This window comes from Bradysia coprophila (assembly GCF_014529535.1).
Source record: "Bradysia coprophila strain Holo2 chromosome X unlocalized genomic scaffold, BU_Bcop_v1 contig_117, whole genome shotgun sequence".
Lineage (NCBI taxonomy): Eukaryota > Metazoa > Arthropoda > Insecta > Diptera > Sciaridae > Bradysia > Bradysia coprophila.
In genome coordinates this window covers 3,334,160-3,354,314 of record NW_023503292.1, presented here as the reverse complement: position 1 = coordinate 3,354,314, position 20,155 = coordinate 3,334,160, and the positions used below count along the sequence as shown (strand labels likewise).

Genomic DNA, 20,155 nt, shown 5'->3' with positions numbered 1-20,155 from the left:
TTTTGGATGAATTATCGGTCTCAAAGGTTCGAAATAACAAGACTCATCCAGTCTCATCTCCATATAAAAATTTCAGTCTCAAAAAGGTCTCACCTACACCTTTTTTTTACCCGGCCAACGATAACACACACAATTTGGAGAGAATTTTTTTTACATTTTTTGTAACAATGCCATTTTTTGGTCATAATGTATGGCCAAAAAAGTAAAATTAAAAATTTTTTGTCTCAGAATCAGAGACACTTTTAAGACTTTTTCAGTGCGGGGGCCGCTTTATGCAGGGGCCCAATTTTTTCTAGTAGGGAGCCCTTACATTACCCTTTAGACTAAGAACACTAGGGGCCCACTGCGGGGGATTTGTTAGAGAGAGCAAGGTCAACTGGGGGGGACGAGACAGGGGCCTGCGGGGGATTTGTCCCACGAGCTTGTATGTTAGAAGTGTCTCTGCTCAGAATTGCATGAAATTTTGGCTATATGGTTTGATTAGTATTTCAGACATACAGTTAAAATTTCATGGAATTTGGAGACAATTTTTTTTAAATTTTTTGTAACAGTGCCATTTTTTGGTCATAATGTGTGGCCGAAAAAGTAAAATTAAAAATTTTTTGTCTCAGAGTTGCATGACATTTTGGCTATATGGTTTGATTAGTATTTCAGACATACAGTTAAAATTTCATTGAATTTGGAGAGAATTTTTTTTTTTTGGAGAGAATTTTTTGTAACAATGCCATTTTTTGGTCATAATGTATGGCCAAAAAAGTAAAATTAAAATTTTTTTGTCTCAGAATTGCATGAAATTTTGATTAGCATTTCATACATACAGATAAAATTTCATGGAATTTGGAGAGAATTTTTTTTACATTTTTTGTAACAATGCCATTTTTTGGTCATAATGTATGGCCAAAAAAGTAATAGTACATTACTATGCAAGGGAAGTAAAGTGATATCTCGTATCCAGATGAGATCATGATACGAGATATCACTTTATTTTCCGTGTGTAGTACGACGTTTTACTATGCGAGTGATGTAAAGGTTATTGCCTATACATGAATTAGCCTTGTTACATGCACCAGCATAGTAAAATTAAAATTTTTTTGTCTCAGAATTGCATGAAATTTTGGCTATATGGTTTGATTAGCATTTCATACATACAGATACAATTTCATGGAATTTGGAGAGAATTTTTTTTGTAACAATGCCATTTTTTGGCCATTTTGATCGCAGTACACTTATTGACAGGAGTTGACTATCACATTATGTAGTCGACTTTCGCATTATGTATATTGAATTGACTTTCTTTATCAACCCCTCTTATTACACAAGCGCCGTTTTTAGCTTTTGCCCTGTAACAGGCGTTTGCGTGGTTCTAAAAATCTGAAATTTCACAGGATGACTCTAAATAGGCGTTAGAATCGATTTTTGACAGTAGGGCCCCACCTTAGGGCCGGCCCTTCGACACGGACCTAACGATTTTTTCGCTGATTTTGGTAGTATTCAATGTGCTGAACACGATGGTGGTGGAGGAAAAAAAATTTATGGCGTTTTGCCTGTCAAAATGGCCGCCAAAGTGCAAAATTTAGCACTTTTCAATTGAGTACTACGGGCTGTGGTGGATCAAATGTTTAGCGGTTAATGACTAATAAGGGGAAATCGAGGGTGTAGATTCCGAAAATCAAATTTTTTCGGCACCTCACAGTAAAAAATGCAAAAAAACCGTTTTTTTTGGGTACAAAAAATCGATTTTTTTAAATTTCTTTTAAACGTATCCATAGGATTGAAAACGACTATTATTAGTTGATAGTACTCGGAAATACCTTTCAAATGAGCCCCATATCAAAAAATTCTATGGTTCTGCTCCCGAGCAAATGGGGTCTAAAGCTCAAAACAGAGGCTCAACTTTACTGTCAGTACGGCCACAAGATGGCGTGTAAGACTATAGGTTACTTGAGCAAAATTGTTCTCCCTATAAAGTTGAGGTAGGTCATTGAACAAAGAAACTTGATCCGAAGTCTTTGGACCGAGATATGAAAAGATTTAGAAACGAAAATTTTGCGTCATTCTTCAGTATTTGGCGCATTGCCTCTTATATGAAAAAAAGTTCGTTGTAAAAATTTAAATATTGCAACGAAAGAAGCACTTGAGGGCACACTGATAATCAGAGTGTGATTCATGAGCGTTACAGCAGTTATTGAGGACAAACATCCAATATCCGGAGCCTCTGTCTGGAGCGATTATGTGGTCTTAGTGCCATATTTTTCTAAAAGATTTCCACAATAAATTATTTGTTTTGCAGTTTTTTATGACCTAAATTACCTGAAATCTGATAAAGCCTATCGATTGCACAACATTTTGCCATAAATCGCAACACCTTTTGTTGCATTCTTTCATTTTTCATTTCAAAGCGACATTTTATTACTGTTTGCAAACAACAACAAAAAATGTTTTTCGTTTTAAGACGTCAAACGTCAGTGCTAAATGTACTAGATCAAACAGTGCGAAAGTTTGTACGTTTTTGTAAGCGCGAAAATTTTGAAATAAAAAACCAATGATAGAGATAAATGCACTTAAATCAAAATATTAAGATTTTTTCCCGATTTTCACAAAAATCCTTATAGATGTCGATATTATAATATTCAAAACGCTGTAAGTTTTTCTTTGGATACAACTACATTGGTTGATGAATAAATTCGGAAGTAAATTTCCAAGTCCTAAATATTATCTCCGTATACTGTTCGTCTATTTAAATACTACGAGCGCTGATTCTATAAAATTTTGTGGCTGGAACATGGATTTTGGTTTTTTATTGATTCAGAATTATAGGTCTGTTTTGTCGTACGATAAAAACGATTTTTGACAGATTGAAAATAACCGCGAGCGTCATCCACAGATCCATACCTTCACAGGAGAGTAAAGTTAACTTTTAAAAAATTATTATACTCTGCCGTGATACCTTCAATGCTTTTGCGAACATTTTGTCAACAATACTTTTCGGCTACGTGGATGACGTTTCACCAGCTGAATAACGTTGGAGCAGACATATCTCGAACGTCTCAGGATCTTTTTTGAAAGTTTGACGTTGCGACAACTCTAGCGATGTTATAGATTTTTTTTAAATAAACATTTTATTTAACCGGATTTTCCCGTTCACAAAACTTTAAAAACTTTAACAAGTTCGTAGGATTTCCACCCCGTTTAAGATCAATCACAAAATTATTGGAGATTCGTTCAGTTTATTATTTAGGCTGACAATTTTATTTTCGATTCAGTTTTTATAATAGCTTTTCATCCAAGATCTCAGCTCAACTCAATTCCTAACTTTCTTCTCGCCGTAAAGGCGTTTTGTTGGTTCTTAGGGAATTCATCTTTTTACGAAATGTAACGTAAAGGAGTTTAGTTCGTCCCTACAGAACTCATCTTTTTACGAAATTAATACCAATTTTCATTGTACATAAAAAGTGTTTTAACACGCCGAGCGATCCGGCCCATTGCCCCGGAGCGAAGCGGAGGGCCGCAATGCGAGCCGGGCGCCGGAACGGTGTCGGTAACTTAGGTGTTAATTTTTTTTCTCTCGCATCGTCTAATAATTATTACAGTCCGTTTTTTTTATTTCGGAACACATTTGAGATATTTTAGAGTTTTAAAATGCATCGATTTCATGGCATCGGCCTATAACAGAAGATGCGTCCGTTTCACACTTTCTCGCAGGCGCACTTTTTATTTTGAATTTGAATTTTTCGTCATTTTAATTTTTTTGTTGTTTTGCTACGCAAAGTGTTTAATTTCCGGTTTTAATATTTTTTTTTATAATTTGGAGGTTCGATACTCTAATTTGAGACTGTGCAAATAACAGAATTAATATAAATAACTTATTTTGAAGTTTTATCAGATTTTTGTCGTAAATTTTAGAATAGTAGATGAATAGTATTAGTATAGTTCTTCGGTAACGCGTAACATTTATTGACATTTTCAAGGTTATACACACATTACAAGGCAGCGTCAATGTATAGAAGCACGACTAACCTTTACCCTACAGATTAAAAATTTTCAGATTTGGTAATTCAAAGAATTTACGACACATTTGTCGATTCAATACTAAGAACACACATTCTTATTCTACGGACTATAAAGGACCGTTCAGTGTGTGTGGCTTCTATTGAGACCATTTATGGAAGAAAATCAAAGCCTAGCTTAGAAGTTTCTTGAATTAAATTTAATCGCAAAAGGTAAGTTTATCAATGGCGGTAAACTCTGACATTTGTTTCAACTAAAACTAAAATCATGTTAGACGAAGAGGAAAGTTTTATTAGAATAATTTAGATGCTAATACTTTGGAATATCGCATAAAAAAATCTTCGTAAAGGTTAATACAAACATTCGAAAATTTTCTGACGAAATGCCTAAAGCTGGGTTATGAAACAAAAGCTCTAGATTCATCGAAATTCAAAGGAAAAGGAAGAGCCAATATGCCGTAATTTGTAAGAAAAAACATGTGTAAAAGAGACAAAAAGAACTGTTCGAAGTTTTATGAAGTACTTTATGAAGTTCCAATATTCAGCTCAAGAAGCATGTTTCGAATCTGAAACATGTTTTATATCTGGAAAATGTTTGACATTTTAAACATGTTTTCCATTTGGAACATGTTACTAATCTGAAACATGTTCCTTATCTGAAACATGTTCCTTATCTTAAACATGTTCTTATCTTAAACATGTTCCTTGCCTGAAACATGTTCCTTATCTAAAACATGTTCTTATCTGAAACATGTTTTCTACCTAAAATATTTTTCTATTGGAAATATGTTTACTATCAGAAAAATGTTTTCCGTTTGAAACATGTTCTCCATTTGGAACATGTTTTCAATTTGAAACATTCTTTCCATCTGAAATTTGTTTAATATCTGAAATATGTTTCCTATGTGAAACATGTTTTCTATCTGAAATATGTTTCCCATCTGAAATATGTTTTCCATCTGAAGCATGCTATCCATGCGAAACATATTTTCCATGCAAAAAAATATCTTCTAAAAACAACGAATACACTATCTTTAGTCGTATTGTTAACGATAATAAACAAACCACTGTTGCTACTTTCATCTACAACTGATTATAAAATTAACTGACTTTCCCTGTTTACATGGACCAGACTGTCAAACAGCTTTAAGAAAATGTAGCGGGAACTCTAAAATAGCTCGACCTCACCGGTTTTTCGCTTTTACGAAATGTAGCGAAGCCTCTGATAACCTTACTGGATTTGCCCTTTTACGAAATGTAGCGGGAACGCTAAAAAAGTATAAACAAAATGTAATGGGAACGCTTATAGCTCGACCTCACCCTTTCATGAAGTGAAGCGAGAACGCCAATACCTTGACCTCACCGGATTCGCCCTTTTACAAAATGTAGCAGGAATGCTTATAGATCGACCTCACCGGACTTTCCTCTTACAAAATGAAGCGGAAACGGTAATAGCTCGACCTTATTGGATTTGCTCTTAAACGAAATGTAATGGGAAGGCTAAAAATGTTCAACCTCACCGGATCTGCCCTCTTACGAAATATTTCGAAGGCTCTGCTCTAAGAGAAGGCCCTCACAAGATTTTACTTTTAACAAAATGCAGCGGGAACGCTAAAATAACTCGCCCTCACCGGATTTGCCCTTTTTCCAAATATAGCGAAGACTTTAATTAGTCCAATTAAATGACCTTGAAGAATTTTCCCTTTCTTACAAAATATTCAGTTTCTATAGAGGAGGAGGAGGAGGAGGAGGAATCTAACAAAAGCGTATGCTTCATACATTTTGTCGTACACAGGGGGAGAGGGTCTGATAATCATAATTTTTTGAGCGTGCATTTCTTATCTACATTTCTTTAACGAGCACTTCTACAGCCGATTTGGCCACAAAGTTACAAATGTAACAATTGCAATTCCTAAATGAAACCTAGAGTGATGGTTAAGGCAGCTATGCTGCCTTCTTGAATTTAGTTGTGAACGGTTGTGGACGCCAAAAAAAACTAGTGTATTCTTTATTTCTCCCCGCTAAAACACATAACTTGCATTTTTAGCCCCGTACGAAGTACGAAGGGGCTTATAGGATTACGATGCCGTGTGTAATTGATGGAATTCGAAGCAGACGGTAAGGGCAAAGTGTTTGCCTATGTTCATAGATGACGAATCCGCAATAACAATTTTGTCTGTCCGTCTGTCCGTCACGTCAATATCTTGAGTAAATCAAATCCGATTTCAAAAAAAAATTTTCCTTTGAAAGATAGTCGAAATAGTGATTTAAGGTCTTTTGGTGATATTTATGGCAAAACAAACGATGGAAATGTAAATGACATAGCAAATGATAGGTATTGTCAATACCTATCCAGGAATTTTTTTTTAAATCGGACCGTGAGTTAGGGCCTTAGAAGCGAAATGCTACTAGGGCCCTATGTGTATTTTACATAAACTGGGCTCCAAATAAGTTTTTATATTCTGTGTGGTTCAAGAGTTTTTTGTTCCACACGACCCACAGCGCTTTGAAAGCTAATTTAATAACCATGTCCTGCTGCCCTCTCATTCAATTTAGTCGAAGCTATCAGTTTCACTTGAGACAATACATACAAATTTTTCGGTTGAAAAATTACTGTACCAACTACATAAATACCGTCCGATTTAAATGAAAAGTGATACAAATCACGTTTTATTTTTAATTGATCAATTAGTTTTCGCGTTTCTTTAATAAATTCTGACGCGTTACGTGATTGTAGAGTTAGGCTTTACTTAGCACAAATCAATTTCTTCTATCTTAGTTCTTACTTAGCTTATGTATCAATCGAGTCCGCTGGTGATGTTTTATGTTCTCATATGCCTAATGTAGGACAAAATACAAAATTCATAAGAACTAACCGAAGAATAAAACATTTTTAGGATTGTTAATAGTCTACCCCACGAAAAGTATGAAATGACAACAAATCTACGAGTCTAATCTAGTCTTCTTTTCAAGCCATTTGTTTTGAAATGCATTTGAAATGTATTATGAATGCATTGCTTTTTTGTAGGGTACGTCCTACAATATGAAAATATAACGACATTTTAGTGGACAACATACCGAGGTGATTATAAAAAGTTCAGTTAGAACAGACATCTGAAAAGAATTGCGATAGTCGCCTTTCGACGAACACACACTTGGTGTATGACATTTCTTTTATTTGTTATCATTGTTGTGCAAGTGTCAACCAATTCTGTTTTTCTTGTGAATTAGATAAATAATTTTGTTTTCAACTATTTTCCCTAAGAAAAAGTATGCAGAAAATGCAAATTCAAACGATGCACTGCCGTTTTATTCAAAATTTCGACAGTCAACGGTTTGATTATCTTTTAAACAATTTAAACGTTAAGTGAAATATACCAAAATTTGGCCGACCAAAATTTCGTCGTTTACTTAAGAATTCAATAGAATTCACATGTTAAGCGAGATCTACCAAAATTTGATCGTTTACTGAAGAATTCAAAAGTTCAGTGAAATCGACCAAAATTTGGGTGACCGAAATTTCGTCGTTTACTGAAGAATTCAAAAGAACATGTGCAAGAAATATACCAAAATTTGGCTGACCAAAAATTGGTCGTTTACTGATGAATTCAAAAGATAAGTGAAATCGGCCAAAATTAGGTTCACTAAAATTTGGTCGTTTACTGAAGAATTCAAAAGTTAAGTGAAATCGACTAAAGAATTCAAACGTCAAGTGAAATCTACCACGTACTACCTTCTACCAATTCGCATCGAAATTTTACTCCTCAAAGAACACACGCCTTCTCGACAGATCATTTGTTTTAATAGATCCTACTTGACAACATCCAAGCAATTTTCTACGGATAGGACAATTAAATTTCAATCTAGTAACTAAAAATAACGACACACTTTCTTCTTCCACTACAAAAAAAAATTGAAGTAATGTGGCTATTCCCTCACTAGTAAAAACCTTTTCCCTCGCTCATAAATTAAAACGTTATACTTTACACGTGAAATAATTTGATATCTCGTATCACGTAGTACATTACTAAACTATTACTAGTCAAAAAAATGCAATTATGTGGAGGTATTTCTACTCTACATATTGAAATACTTGATGTTGCCTCTTGAGAGGTCATGAAAGCTCTGATTTCTTTAGAGAATAGACATTCATATTTATATGTTCAGAATGCACAGCATTCCATAATTAATTTCATTTGATTTTTTTTTTAAATCGAATTTATTATCACTTCTTCGTGGGGGTACGTGTGAAGTACAAAAAACAAGTAACATGATTATACACAAAAAAATCACAATATACAAGACTAGATTAGGTCAAAAGTCATCGTCAAAATATCAATAATGATATAAACATAGCAAACGCCGACCCGTACGAAACACCTATTCGTATCAAAAGCCTTTAATGTGAAACTCTTCATTTCTCTTACTTCATTTTCTTCTCTGCTGAAAAACTATTCTCCCTTTAAAATCACTTACATTATCCACTCTTTGCCTTGTTATCATCAACAAATAAATTAACGGTGGCAATATAGACAGCCCCGTACGAAGTCAAATTTCATAAATTCCTATTTAAACAGCTATATACCGCTATATTTACCTATATTTCACTATAAATAAACATTTCACAGAGGAATATGTTATTATATAGCTATATATGCCTGTATATAGCTCAGTATAGCTGTTTATAGATATATATATATAGATGTCCATATATGGAATCCCTGAAACCCCACACACATAACAAATTATTTCCATGTTAACAGAAACTCTCTAAGTACCATTTTTCACAAGATATATTACTTTTAATAAAATCCAATATGGCCGCCGGCAGCCATTTTGTTAGGAGACCGAAAATAGTACATACGGTCAAAATTTACTCGAGATATTGACAAAATACTTCACGTTCACTGTACGGCCGAGTAGCCAGATAAGAGGTCACTCCAAGAGACCTAGGTCACGCTCCGGAGAACATAATTTCATAAACTTTTTTTCCCTGATTGGTACGGTCAATACCTATCTAATAAAGCAAAATCCGTTCAAATTTGGCTGATCTACAAGCAAAAACTGTTTGCCGCCCTGTGCCTGTTTCACACCAAGGGGTCTAACTCACGAGTCGGTCATCCGATTTCCATAAACTTTTTAGGGAAAAAAATTGTTGTACGCTGACGATACCGCTCTGTACTATGCTTGTGAGACGGCGGAAGAACTCGAACGCACAAAGCAGTCCTCACCATGAACACCACAAAGACTTGTTACATGATGTTCGGTAGAGCTAGGCTACTCCCTGATTTGAACATCAGTATAGATGGTGTGGTGATTAAACGTGTGAGTACCTTAGTATCTTAAGTATCTTTTGATTGATGAACGTAAGCAACTTTATTTGGCTTACGTCGAGAGTGACATCTCATACATGCTGCCCATATACAGCGTCGGATCGAAGACGAAACTGCAGGAATTGCAGAGAATACAAAACCGCTGCATTAAGGCCTTATACCATCTACATCGGTTCACGCCATCGACGTTCTTGTATTCAACCAGCATACTTCCGGTCGAGAAATTGGCAGCTGCCGAACGTATCACCTACATCCACAAAATCATCAACTCGCTTACAAAGAATAACTTCGACGTCCGGTTTAATCATGAGACTCATACGTATCGGACCCGTCAAGTGAACCAACTGCATTGCTCCGACAAACATCCCGCTTTGATGCAATCGATGATGGAATACAACAGGTTCTGTGGTGGCTTTCGACACCTTCTTCTTCTTCTTTTTCAGCCTGTTTCTATCCACTGCTGGATGTAGGCCTCTCCAACTTCTTCCATTGCCATTTGCTGCCAGTTTGTACCTGCAATATTCTTAATTCCGTTTGTCCATCTCTCTGGTGGTCTACCTATAGCTCGTCTTTTATATGGTCACCAGTTCATGATCTTTTTGGTCCAACGTTCGTCTGTCCTTCTTGTAATATGTCCCGCACAGCTCCATTTCAGAGATGCTATTCTTTCCATGACATCAACGACCCTGGTTTGTTGTCGAATCCATTGATTCGTCATTCTGTCTCTGAGTGTTATTCCAAGCTTACTCCGTTTTTTGGCTCTTTGTGTCACTCTCAATTTATCGTCGGATGCTTTCGTTAAAGTTAACGTTTCCGCTCCATAAGTGAGCACTGGAAGGACACAAGTGTCGAAAACTTTGCGTTTCAGACTATTATTCATTCTGCTTTTGAAAATTAGTCTGAGTTTTCCGAACGCTGCCCATGCAAGACCAATCCTACGTCTTATTTCTGCAGTTCAGTTGTCCAGACCTAACTTCAGTTTATGTCCTAGATATACGTAGCTGTCGACTCGTTCAATGACAGTGTCACCAATTTTGATTTCTCTATCGCCCCCGATGTTGGTCATGACTTTTGTTTTCGAAAGGTTCATCTTGAGGCCAACTTTGCTTGCCTCTTCACTTAACTGTTGTAGCATAAGCTGAGCCTGACCTAGATTCGCTGCTATCGGTACAATGGGTACAATGTCATCAGCGAAGCGGAGATTGCTCAGGTACTCTCTATTTATCTTTAGACCCATTTTACTCCAGTTTAACTACCTAAAAACACTCTGCAGAATCGCCGTGAATAATTTCGGTGAAATGGTGTCACCCTGCCTTACACCTCGGCCGATTCTGAATTTCTCCGTGCTCTTATGAAGTTTTATACATGAAGTAGCATTTTTACACATATCGAATTGTGTTGGAGTACCTTGAGTCTACTCTACATTCGTCTAATGCGTCCAATATCGACCATGAATTTTATCCATTCGAGCCGTAAAGCATGGTCTGAAATCCGGCGGCTTGGTACGGCAAATGCGAAACTGAATAAAACATCCGATATATCAGCCAACAAGGTGGTATCCAGATTGGTGCAACTTACGAAAGTTAACATGGACAAACGATGGATGTCGAAGATAAGAAACAAATTGAAATGCAATAGAAAAACTCTGTCTCACAATCAGGAGTTCTCCCATCCGTTTACTATTGACGAAATCATCCAAGCGATTTCGATCATCAAAACTGGCAAGGCAGCAGGTATGGACCACATACATCCCGAGTTTATAAAGAATTGTGGCCCAAAGACCATCGAATGGTTACGTAGTTTTTTCAACGATATTTTGAAGACAAAGAACGTGCCATCATCCTTTAAGAAAACGAAAATAGTTGCAATTCTAAAGCCCGGAAAGAAATCGGATTCAGCAGAAAATTTTCGCCCTATATCGTTACTGAGTATTTTGTATAAATTGCTTGAAAGATTGATATACACACGAATCAGCCCAAAGATTTTCAAGAAGATACCGATGGAACAGGCCGGGTACAGACCAAACCGAAGCACATCTGAGCTAGTATTAGCACTTACGACGCACATTGAAACAGGTTTCCAAAGAAATCTGATAACCGGCTTGGCTTTGATCGATCTGTCGTCGGCTTATGATACTGTATGGCGGCATGGAGTTTTGTACAAGTTCATAAAAATCATCCAATGCAATACGTTGTACACGCTCATAAACAATTTGCTGAGCAATCGTTTCATCTACGTTCACATGGACAACGACGTGAGCAGACAACGAACACTTAATGACGGATTACCTCAGGGGGCGGTTCCAGGCATGAGCGCCGTCTAAAAATCGTCGGCGGCCGCTAGCCGAAAAAAAAGTGTTGGCGGCGGCTAAAATCTCGGCTAAGCCGCGGCTTAGCCGACGGCTGAAAAATTAATCTGAGATAAATTAAAAGAAAAAGAAAGTTGAATTTAAAAAAATCAAATAGCTTTAACTTGTGATTATCAATTGCGCATGCAAAAACTTTAGTCTGCTCCCACTTATTTATGATTTCTTTTTGTAAAAAGTTTATTTTAAGTTTATTTTGTTCAAAAAAAATTTATTTTTGAAAATTTTCCACCCACAATCTTCCTACCACTACCCACATTTTCAGCCGATTTTTTTTTAATGCGAACAGCCAGCGAATAGTAGCGAAAGTGGAACCGAGAATCAACCTTCTGCGCAAACTGGCTGGAATGACATGGGGTGCCGATGCCAATGTGCTTAAAACAACAGCGCTCGCACTTGTTTTTTCGGTGGCAGAATTCAGTGCAACAGTTTGGCTTGCAAGTGCACACACGCACCACATCGATGTTGCATTAAACAAAGGTATGTGTATCATCACTGGCACAGTGTCCTCCACACAGATCGAACGGCTAAGTGTTTTGGCCAACATAGAAGATTCAAAGCTTTCGCAAGACAATGGGAAAAGCAATCGAAAATGGATGAACTACCTATTCACATTGACCTGAACGACTTATCACAAAGTCGGCTGACATCGCGAAAACCATCTTGGTCAACGTTCAACAACATCCCCAACCCGTATCGACCGGACAACGAATGGAAGAATCTTTGGCATCGGGTGTGTGTGCGAAACAGCGAACTGGTTAACGATCCAACGTTAAGGCCATCTGACATTCCACGGAAAGCATGGGTACGACTGAATCGGATCCGCTCAGGACACGGAAATTGTGCTCATTTCTTGTACTTGTGGAACTTGAAAGACTCAACTTGTTGTGATCAGACGGATCAAACGATGCTGCATATTGTGAACGATTGTCCCATCAGAAAGTTTGTTGGTGGTATTGAAGGGCTTAATCGTTTGGACGAAGGGGCTGTCGAGTGGCTTTTGAACCTTGATTTGGACCTCTGATTTTGATTTTTATTTTTGTTTTTACGTGTTAAATGTTCGATTTATATATTTTTGCTGATTTATGTGATTGATAAAACCATACGATAAATAAATAAATAATATCGACCATGTTTCCACTGAATCGAAAGCTTTTTTGAAGTCTACGAATAGCAAGACTATGTCGATGTTGTATTCACGACACTTCTCAATAAGAGTTCTCATCACCTGCATATGCTCGTTTGTGTTGAAACCAGATCTGAAAGCAGTTTGTTCAACAGGTTGGTAGAAGTCGAACTTGTTAGTGTTCCTCTTCGTAATGATTTTCATAAACAACTTGTAGAGTGTTGACAATAGGCTTATGGGTCGGTAATTTTCGAGCTTTGTTATGTCTCCTTTTTTATGCAGCAATGTAATTACCGCATTTTCCCAGGCTTCTGGTACTTCTTCCCATTGATTAAACAAAGCCGTGATTGCCTTAAATAAGGAGTCTCCACCTAGTTTAATGGCTTCCACTGGAACACCATCTTCTCCGGGAGACTTTTTGTTTTTCATCTTCGGTTTCTTCCATTGGACTCTGTCTTGTTGAAGAAAACAAATTCTCATAAAATTCTGTTGCAATATTTAATATCGCATTTCGATCCGTTTGGATCGTTCCTGTTTCGTCTCGTAATTTGAAGATTTCTTTTTTGGCGTTTGTCATTTTTCTCCGTAGGACTTTCATATTGCAGTTAGCTTCAATTTTGTTTTGAGCCAATTGGACATTATATTTTCTTTAATCTGATCTCCTTACTTTGTTTATACTTTTAAACAAGTTCCGGTATTCCACCGAATCTCGTCCTCCGTTTTTTACCAACTCTGCTCTGCTTGCGATCAGGTCTAATGTTTCTCTGCTGAGTTTTGATTCGTTCCCTTGGACGGATTTGCATCTGGATTTCATGCAACCCGTTTTATCGACGATGTTGGTATTCAATTCGGCCAATGTTTCACATTGATTGTTGACGTTATCTAATTCGGCAGTCATTTTCGTAGCAAATTCTTCATTTTGTGTGGAAAGCCGTTGTACGTCAATCTTTTCATTTTTTTGAACTAGTTGTGATCTTTGGTATTTCGACACCTGACGAGCATAAAATCTTTCAGACACAGAGGCAAGTTTGGCGTCATGAAAGTCAGTGATCGAAAATACAGTGTGATGACGCCTTATATTTTCCTTAACTGATTCGAAATTTAGTGCTGCCTTTGTGAATATTTTTTGTGATATTTGTTTTTTATGTAACCTTATTGTCCCTTAATCATCCAAATTAATTTAATTTATTTTGTTTTTCTTTGACAAATCTCTTTAAGAGGATTGATTTATCAACCTAAATGTATTTATCTTTGTATGTATATGTATAAATCATCGTTCGTATCCCACACACGTAAGTCAAGGGATAATAAAGGAATCGTTAAAAAAAATCGGAATTTATTGATGTGACGGACGGACGGAGAGACAAAATGTTACTTGCAAATTCGTAATCTGTAAGTATATTCAAAAATTTTGCCCTGAAGGTCTTCATCGAATTCCAGGAATTACACATGGCAGCTCCATTACTTCGTGCGGGAATAAAAGTTACAAAAATTCAGAAGAGATTTTCTGTCAGATTTTGATAATTTTAAAGCTAATCTTAATTTATCTGCCTTCAGTTTACCTCAGAGACAGAATGACGAATCAATGGATTCGACAACAAACCAGGGTCGTTGATGTCATGGAAAGAATAGCATCTCTGAAATGGAGCTGGGCGGGACATATTGCAAGAAGGACAGACGAACGTTGGACCAAAAAGATCATGAACTGGCGACCATATAAAAGACGAGCTATAGGTAGACCACCAGAGAGATGGACAAACGGAATTAAGAATATTGCAGGTACAAACTGGCAGCAAATGGCAATGGATCGTACGAAATGGAAAGAAGTTGGAGAGGCCTACATCCAGCAGTGGATAGAAACAGGCTGAAAAAGAAGAAGAAGAAGAAGAAGAGAAGTTTACCTGGTATAATAGGAGAAATTCTGCCGCCATAACGAACTCCACTAGGAAACCAAAGGTGCATTCCCTCTCCCACTAATCTCCCGATAGCAGCACCGATTTTGAACACTGGAATAAAGATGCCAGATGGCACAGGAATAGTAGAGGCAACAATTGAGAAAAAAAACTGAAAAAAAAGTTTTTTTTACACATGAGTTCATAATTCTTATGATTGGAAACTAAAATAGTTTTTAAGCAATTGCAAGGGCTATCAAACTTATATATGGTTGAGGGAATATATTCAATTATATTTGCTTTATTGTTGACAAAATTGGACTGGAAATCAGGAAATCTCTTCAACGAAAAAATCGATTCGTATTGTTCTAATTGTGGTTAGATACAGTCAGAGGCAGTGAAATTTCAGCATGAATAGATCCACACATACAATTAAAACTGTTTATTCTTCTTTTTACCGTTGAAGCCCACGCGCATAGAAGTGATAAGACAATACAGTTCTTCATCTCTTTCACTTCATTCTCTCCCCGTACGAAGTCAAATTTAACAAATTTCTTTAGAAACAGCTATATACTGCCATATTTACCTATATTTAACTCCTACATAAACATTTTACGGATATATATGTTATTTTATGACAGCAGCTCTCATACATTGCTATTTACTGTACTATCTGCTGCATTTAATGTGCGAGATTCATTGAATCATTTCATACATTGTATTTATGTTAAAATTAATCCTAAATTTGTATCTGTACATTACACAAATACAGGGCTGCCACGGTATGAAATCCCACCTAATTTAGGAATTTATGAGGTTTTCAGCTTGATTTTAGGAGGATTTTAGGAGATTTTTGATGGATTTAAAAATAGCTTTTGGTCTATAGACCAATAGATTTTAAATAGATTTTAAGAGATGCTGTTGAACCGTTGAACGAGACGGGAAGCAAATGCCAATCCATTCTCGTTCGATTAAATTATTTCTGTCAAACATGCTCTTAATTGAGGGGTGTCTCATTGCTTCGATTAAAATACCCTGTGTTTAATAGACCGACTACTAATTTTATCCCATTACCTAGGAGTACCAATCGGTTGGGATTACTAATTTTCATTTTTGGAAAAAAGGACATTTCCACACAACGAAAACTTCAAAATGAAAATCATTTCTTCAATTCATTGTCTTAGTCGTTCTCATGGACAAAATTGCAAAAAAAATTCTAGAAAATTGGTCCATGTGCGGTCGGGCTGCAACTCGCGAAATTCCCTAAAGTATACCATCCACAGCAGACTTTGCGTATGTAAGTAACTATTTTCTGCTTTTCGACAAGATAGTCTCAAAATGTTGGACAGTGAAATCTCAGGGCAATTTTCCTGATTACTTTTCGACCCAGAATTGTATGGCAATTTTTTCAAAACTTTCCAATATACAAATTGCAGAATCGTAAAATCTGACACATCTACACGCCAGCACAACATTGCATACTCGCCAAATAAAATTACTTTCCCCTTGTTATGTAAATAACTATTTCAAGACTGAATGGAGTAGAAAATGAAAAGCGTGCCTACACCCAATTTTCTTTGTTAAAAGAAAGAATTACCCAATGCGAGCGGAGCGAGCTAACATTTTTCACTTCAAGTATATGAGCCACGTTTAATTTACTTAGCCGATGGTTATACTGAAGAAAGAGGACGAAAGAAGGCGTGTGGTGAAAAACTGATGTTCTTAGAATTTTCGAAAGTAAGAAGCAATGGGCGGAAAAGATGACGAATGGTAACACTTTATTTAATCGGTCACGGTATTCTACGAAAAGTTTAGGTCTGTCTATAAGTTAAAAACATGCGGGACCGTGTTTATCTTTTGTTTAAAAAATCGTCTTTAAAAAATACCTCGTTTCATAGTCATTACAAAAACCACTATTTTCTCTTTTACCAAGCAATGTTTCGAACGGTGGTAAAAAAACGAAGGGCCACCGAATCTATGTCCCTGAACTGATGGTTCCACCCATATGAAGGTGATTCTGCGTTACTTGCGTGGACGTATTGTACACGATGTAGGAAACTATGAAATGAAATAACAAATAGAGAAAAACGTTGCGCCGCAGGCGAAATTTGTATGAGTTGTATAAGCACCAATCTTATTTTAAGTCTTCACTCCATTTTAGGAGTTTTAGGAGGATTTAGGAGGATTTATAAATTTTAGGTTTTTTAGGAGTTTTAGGAGGAGTGGCAGCCCTGCAAATATCACCCATGGAATTCCACCGAATTAGTGGCAGATGCTCACGGACAAACCTACGAGAACTTTAATCTGCCACATGCGACGCAGAATTTTTTTGGTATGTGAAAATGGACAATGTCGTGGAAAAATCGCCATTAAATGCTCACTTTCACATACCTGCCATTTCTTAACGACGAAACATTTTTTTGATATTAAAGTTGAGAATGATGAATCCAAATTAGATCTTTCAGTGGCCAAAGTTTCATTTCAAAATGTTTAGTATGCGAGCAGTCTTTCTTTTGCTTTGAATAAATTTTAAAAAATGTACATACAACTGTCGTACGTTACATGTACAACAGCGTTTGCATTTTTTTCGGGTTTTTGTTGCGGCGTTTTGTCGAATGACATATGACAAAATGAATATTATGCGAGCGGTAGATTTCGAATGTGTTGTGTTGATGCGTTGATTAGATGAAAACGTAAATTAATTTTGTTGGATTCGTGCTGTATGTTAGAGATGAGTGGGCATAGCAAATTTTTGTGCCCACATGCCCACTGTGCCCACGATTTGAAAAAGAAAGCCCACTGCCCAGCCCAATGCTCATGAGTAAAATGCCCATGGGCACTAGCCCAGCCCACAAACCTTGTCTACAAAAATCGCTGAATTATTGAGCGTTAAATGTGTCTTGTATGAGTCACATCTTCTTCTTCTTCTTCTTTTTCAGCCTGTTTCTATCCACTGTGAGTCACATGTTTACATAAAAAGAAACTCTGCTACTGATTGCCATGTCAATGAAGACCGTTTCAGATATAGAATTATTCCACTTTCTAAAAATTTCGGTTCGTCACTCGTTTCTGCTGCCAGGATTGCTAAATGTGTTCTTAAAATTACACTCCACATCGAAAATCTTTCATTTCACTACATAGTGAAACTTTGAATTGATGGAAGTGCGATAAAAAATATAGTTTGGGCGCGTTTTATGAAAATGCCCATGCCCAGACCTCACGAGTTATGAAGCCCACAACGCCCATGCCCGTGGGCATGTGGCATGGGCGGCGGGCAGCCCATTTTTGCGGGCGGCCTACTCATCTCTACTGTATGTCTTATTGTTATTATTTTTGAAATAAGTAGCGTGTCGAACGCCTTAGTTTTAGTGTACGAGAAGAAAATTATTTATTAATTTATTTCAAAGTTTGAATCTGAAGAAGTGCAACATGAGGCATACACATATCAGAAACCTGGAGTGAAGACTGTGGATTAATTGTCATGTCTGGGTTCTAAGTTTGCCAAAAGCAACAAATAATCGAAGACGAAGACTTATCTATTGTTTTTGAATGACATTAAAATAAATAAATGAATGTAATTCTTCGAAAAAGTCGAATTCGGTCTTTTTCCCGCAGTTTCCAGTTGGTTCAAATTTTTTCTAAAAAAATTGATTGTCGAATGTTTTGGAAAACTAGGTCAGCTAATTTCAATTAATCACTCATAACCAATTACTTCTCTGTTAACACCGCGCCGGCAGCCATTTCATTAGGAGACCAGAAATTGTACTGACATTCGTTAATACTTTTCAAACAAAAATCGGTTCAAATTTGGCCGTCTATTTGCAAAGAATGCTTGGCGCGTAACACATGGTTCACACCAAGGGCTCTAACTCACCGATTTTTCTATTACAGGTAAAGTTTTTAAATGTTCGGAGTTCGAAAAACTCTGAAGCACTTATTGAGCCTTAACTCAGGAGGAGTCGATCCAAAATCACCCACCTTCAAACCAAGCCTTTCTTTTGACATTACGAAACGGTAACCAAACGGAATTGTGAAAATCGGATGCGTTTTACTCAAGTTAGAGAACGGACAGACGGAGGGACACACTAACATTTTTTTCGCTAATTTGACAACAATAGGTTTTCCTTTACTCAGGAGTCGGACTCGATGCGTTATAAACGTATGCATGAACGTATAAGACCCCAGTACTTCGTATGGATCTAAAAACAGTTTTGATTGGTTGTGCGGATAAGGTGATAAACAGTTGAAGTAAATTCATGCTAAAATTTCACTGCCTCTAACTGTAAATGAACAATTAGAGATTTAACGCCGAAGGGGGTACAGCTTTAATATGTATGCGGCAAACTTCCTTACTGTAAACAGAGTGTATGCTGTTAGGTTGACAAATACGTTAGTCATGTTGGTTGCCCAATTTGAAACGATCGTAGCCTGCTCCACTGTTAAATCATCCTGAATCCATGTGAAATTTGCAAACAATTGACTAACTTGCTCATGAGTGCTTAATTCGCCAGCAATAAATTGTCCCGTTCCGAGTGGATATGACAGCGATGATACAATTAAAGCTAAAATCCCAGGATACAAGAAACGGCTAAAAATAGAATAACAAATTATATTGTATTCAGTTAAATTCTAAGCTAAACAAACTTTTTTTGTAAGAAGTTGTTCATTTTTTTATTTGACCTCATGAACAATACATATCTTCGATGAACATACACGTAAAGAGATCCACCCAGTCCACCGATTACCCTAGAAATTTAATGGCAAACATTAGCAAACAGTTTTTATTTCTGTTTCGATTCAAAGAGACACCATTTTAGCCCCTTTCGATTGCAGGCTTATGCCGTTTGTAACACATTGAGTTCGATTGATTATGGTTATAGATGACGCAAAAATCCGCAAAACTTCTGTCGGGTCGTGTACGCGATAACTTGAGTAAATGAGAATTGATTTTGAAAGTTCTTTTTTTTCCTTTAGAAAAATGGTTAGTTAAAGTAACTAGAACTGGTACAATAATTATTAGAAATCGTATAGGAATTAAATTAAATCTGAGAAGACAAATTTTTTGCACGGATGGGACGCGAACCCACAACCTTCAACTGATGCTGTACCATTGAGCTACTGTGTACATTTAAGAAGTGTCTCCAACCTAGTTTTGAACCGTTTTTTCAAATGCTACGTCACAACTCGCATGTTTAGCCTATCAATTAGCAAAGCCTATCAATTGTCGAACTTCGTCTCACACACACACTTTCTACCGTTAAAAAAGTACCGATAACACAAGCGATTGTACCGTCGCTAATTCTTAAAAACCAGCCACTCTTGAGAATTTTAAACAAATCCACTAAATGCAATCCACATTACAGTCGAAGAAATTTAGTTTTCGGGTTTTCCAAAGGTATTAATCTTATTTAACCCACACTTTATCCCACAAC

At 36.7% G+C, this 20,155-nt stretch overlaps 1 protein-coding gene across 5 annotated transcripts in view; it reads right to left on the bottom strand.

The window, feature by feature from the left end:
* Positions 1-20,155, bottom strand: part of LOC119067041 (chloride channel protein 2) — a 228,147-nt gene that overhangs the window by 36,481 nt on the left and 171,511 nt on the right. For all 5 annotated transcript variants that reach the window (XM_037169782.1, XM_037169784.1, XM_037169783.1 and 2 more), the window contains 3 exons: positions 19,368-19,469; positions 19,077-19,311; positions 14,733-14,895 (listed from right to left, as the gene is read on the bottom strand). In XM_037169782.1, coding sequence (XP_037025677.1) covers positions 14,733-14,895; positions 19,077-19,311; positions 19,368-19,469 — 500 coding nt within the window. The remainder of the gene's footprint in view (positions 1-14,732; positions 14,896-19,076; positions 19,312-19,367; positions 19,470-20,155) is intronic.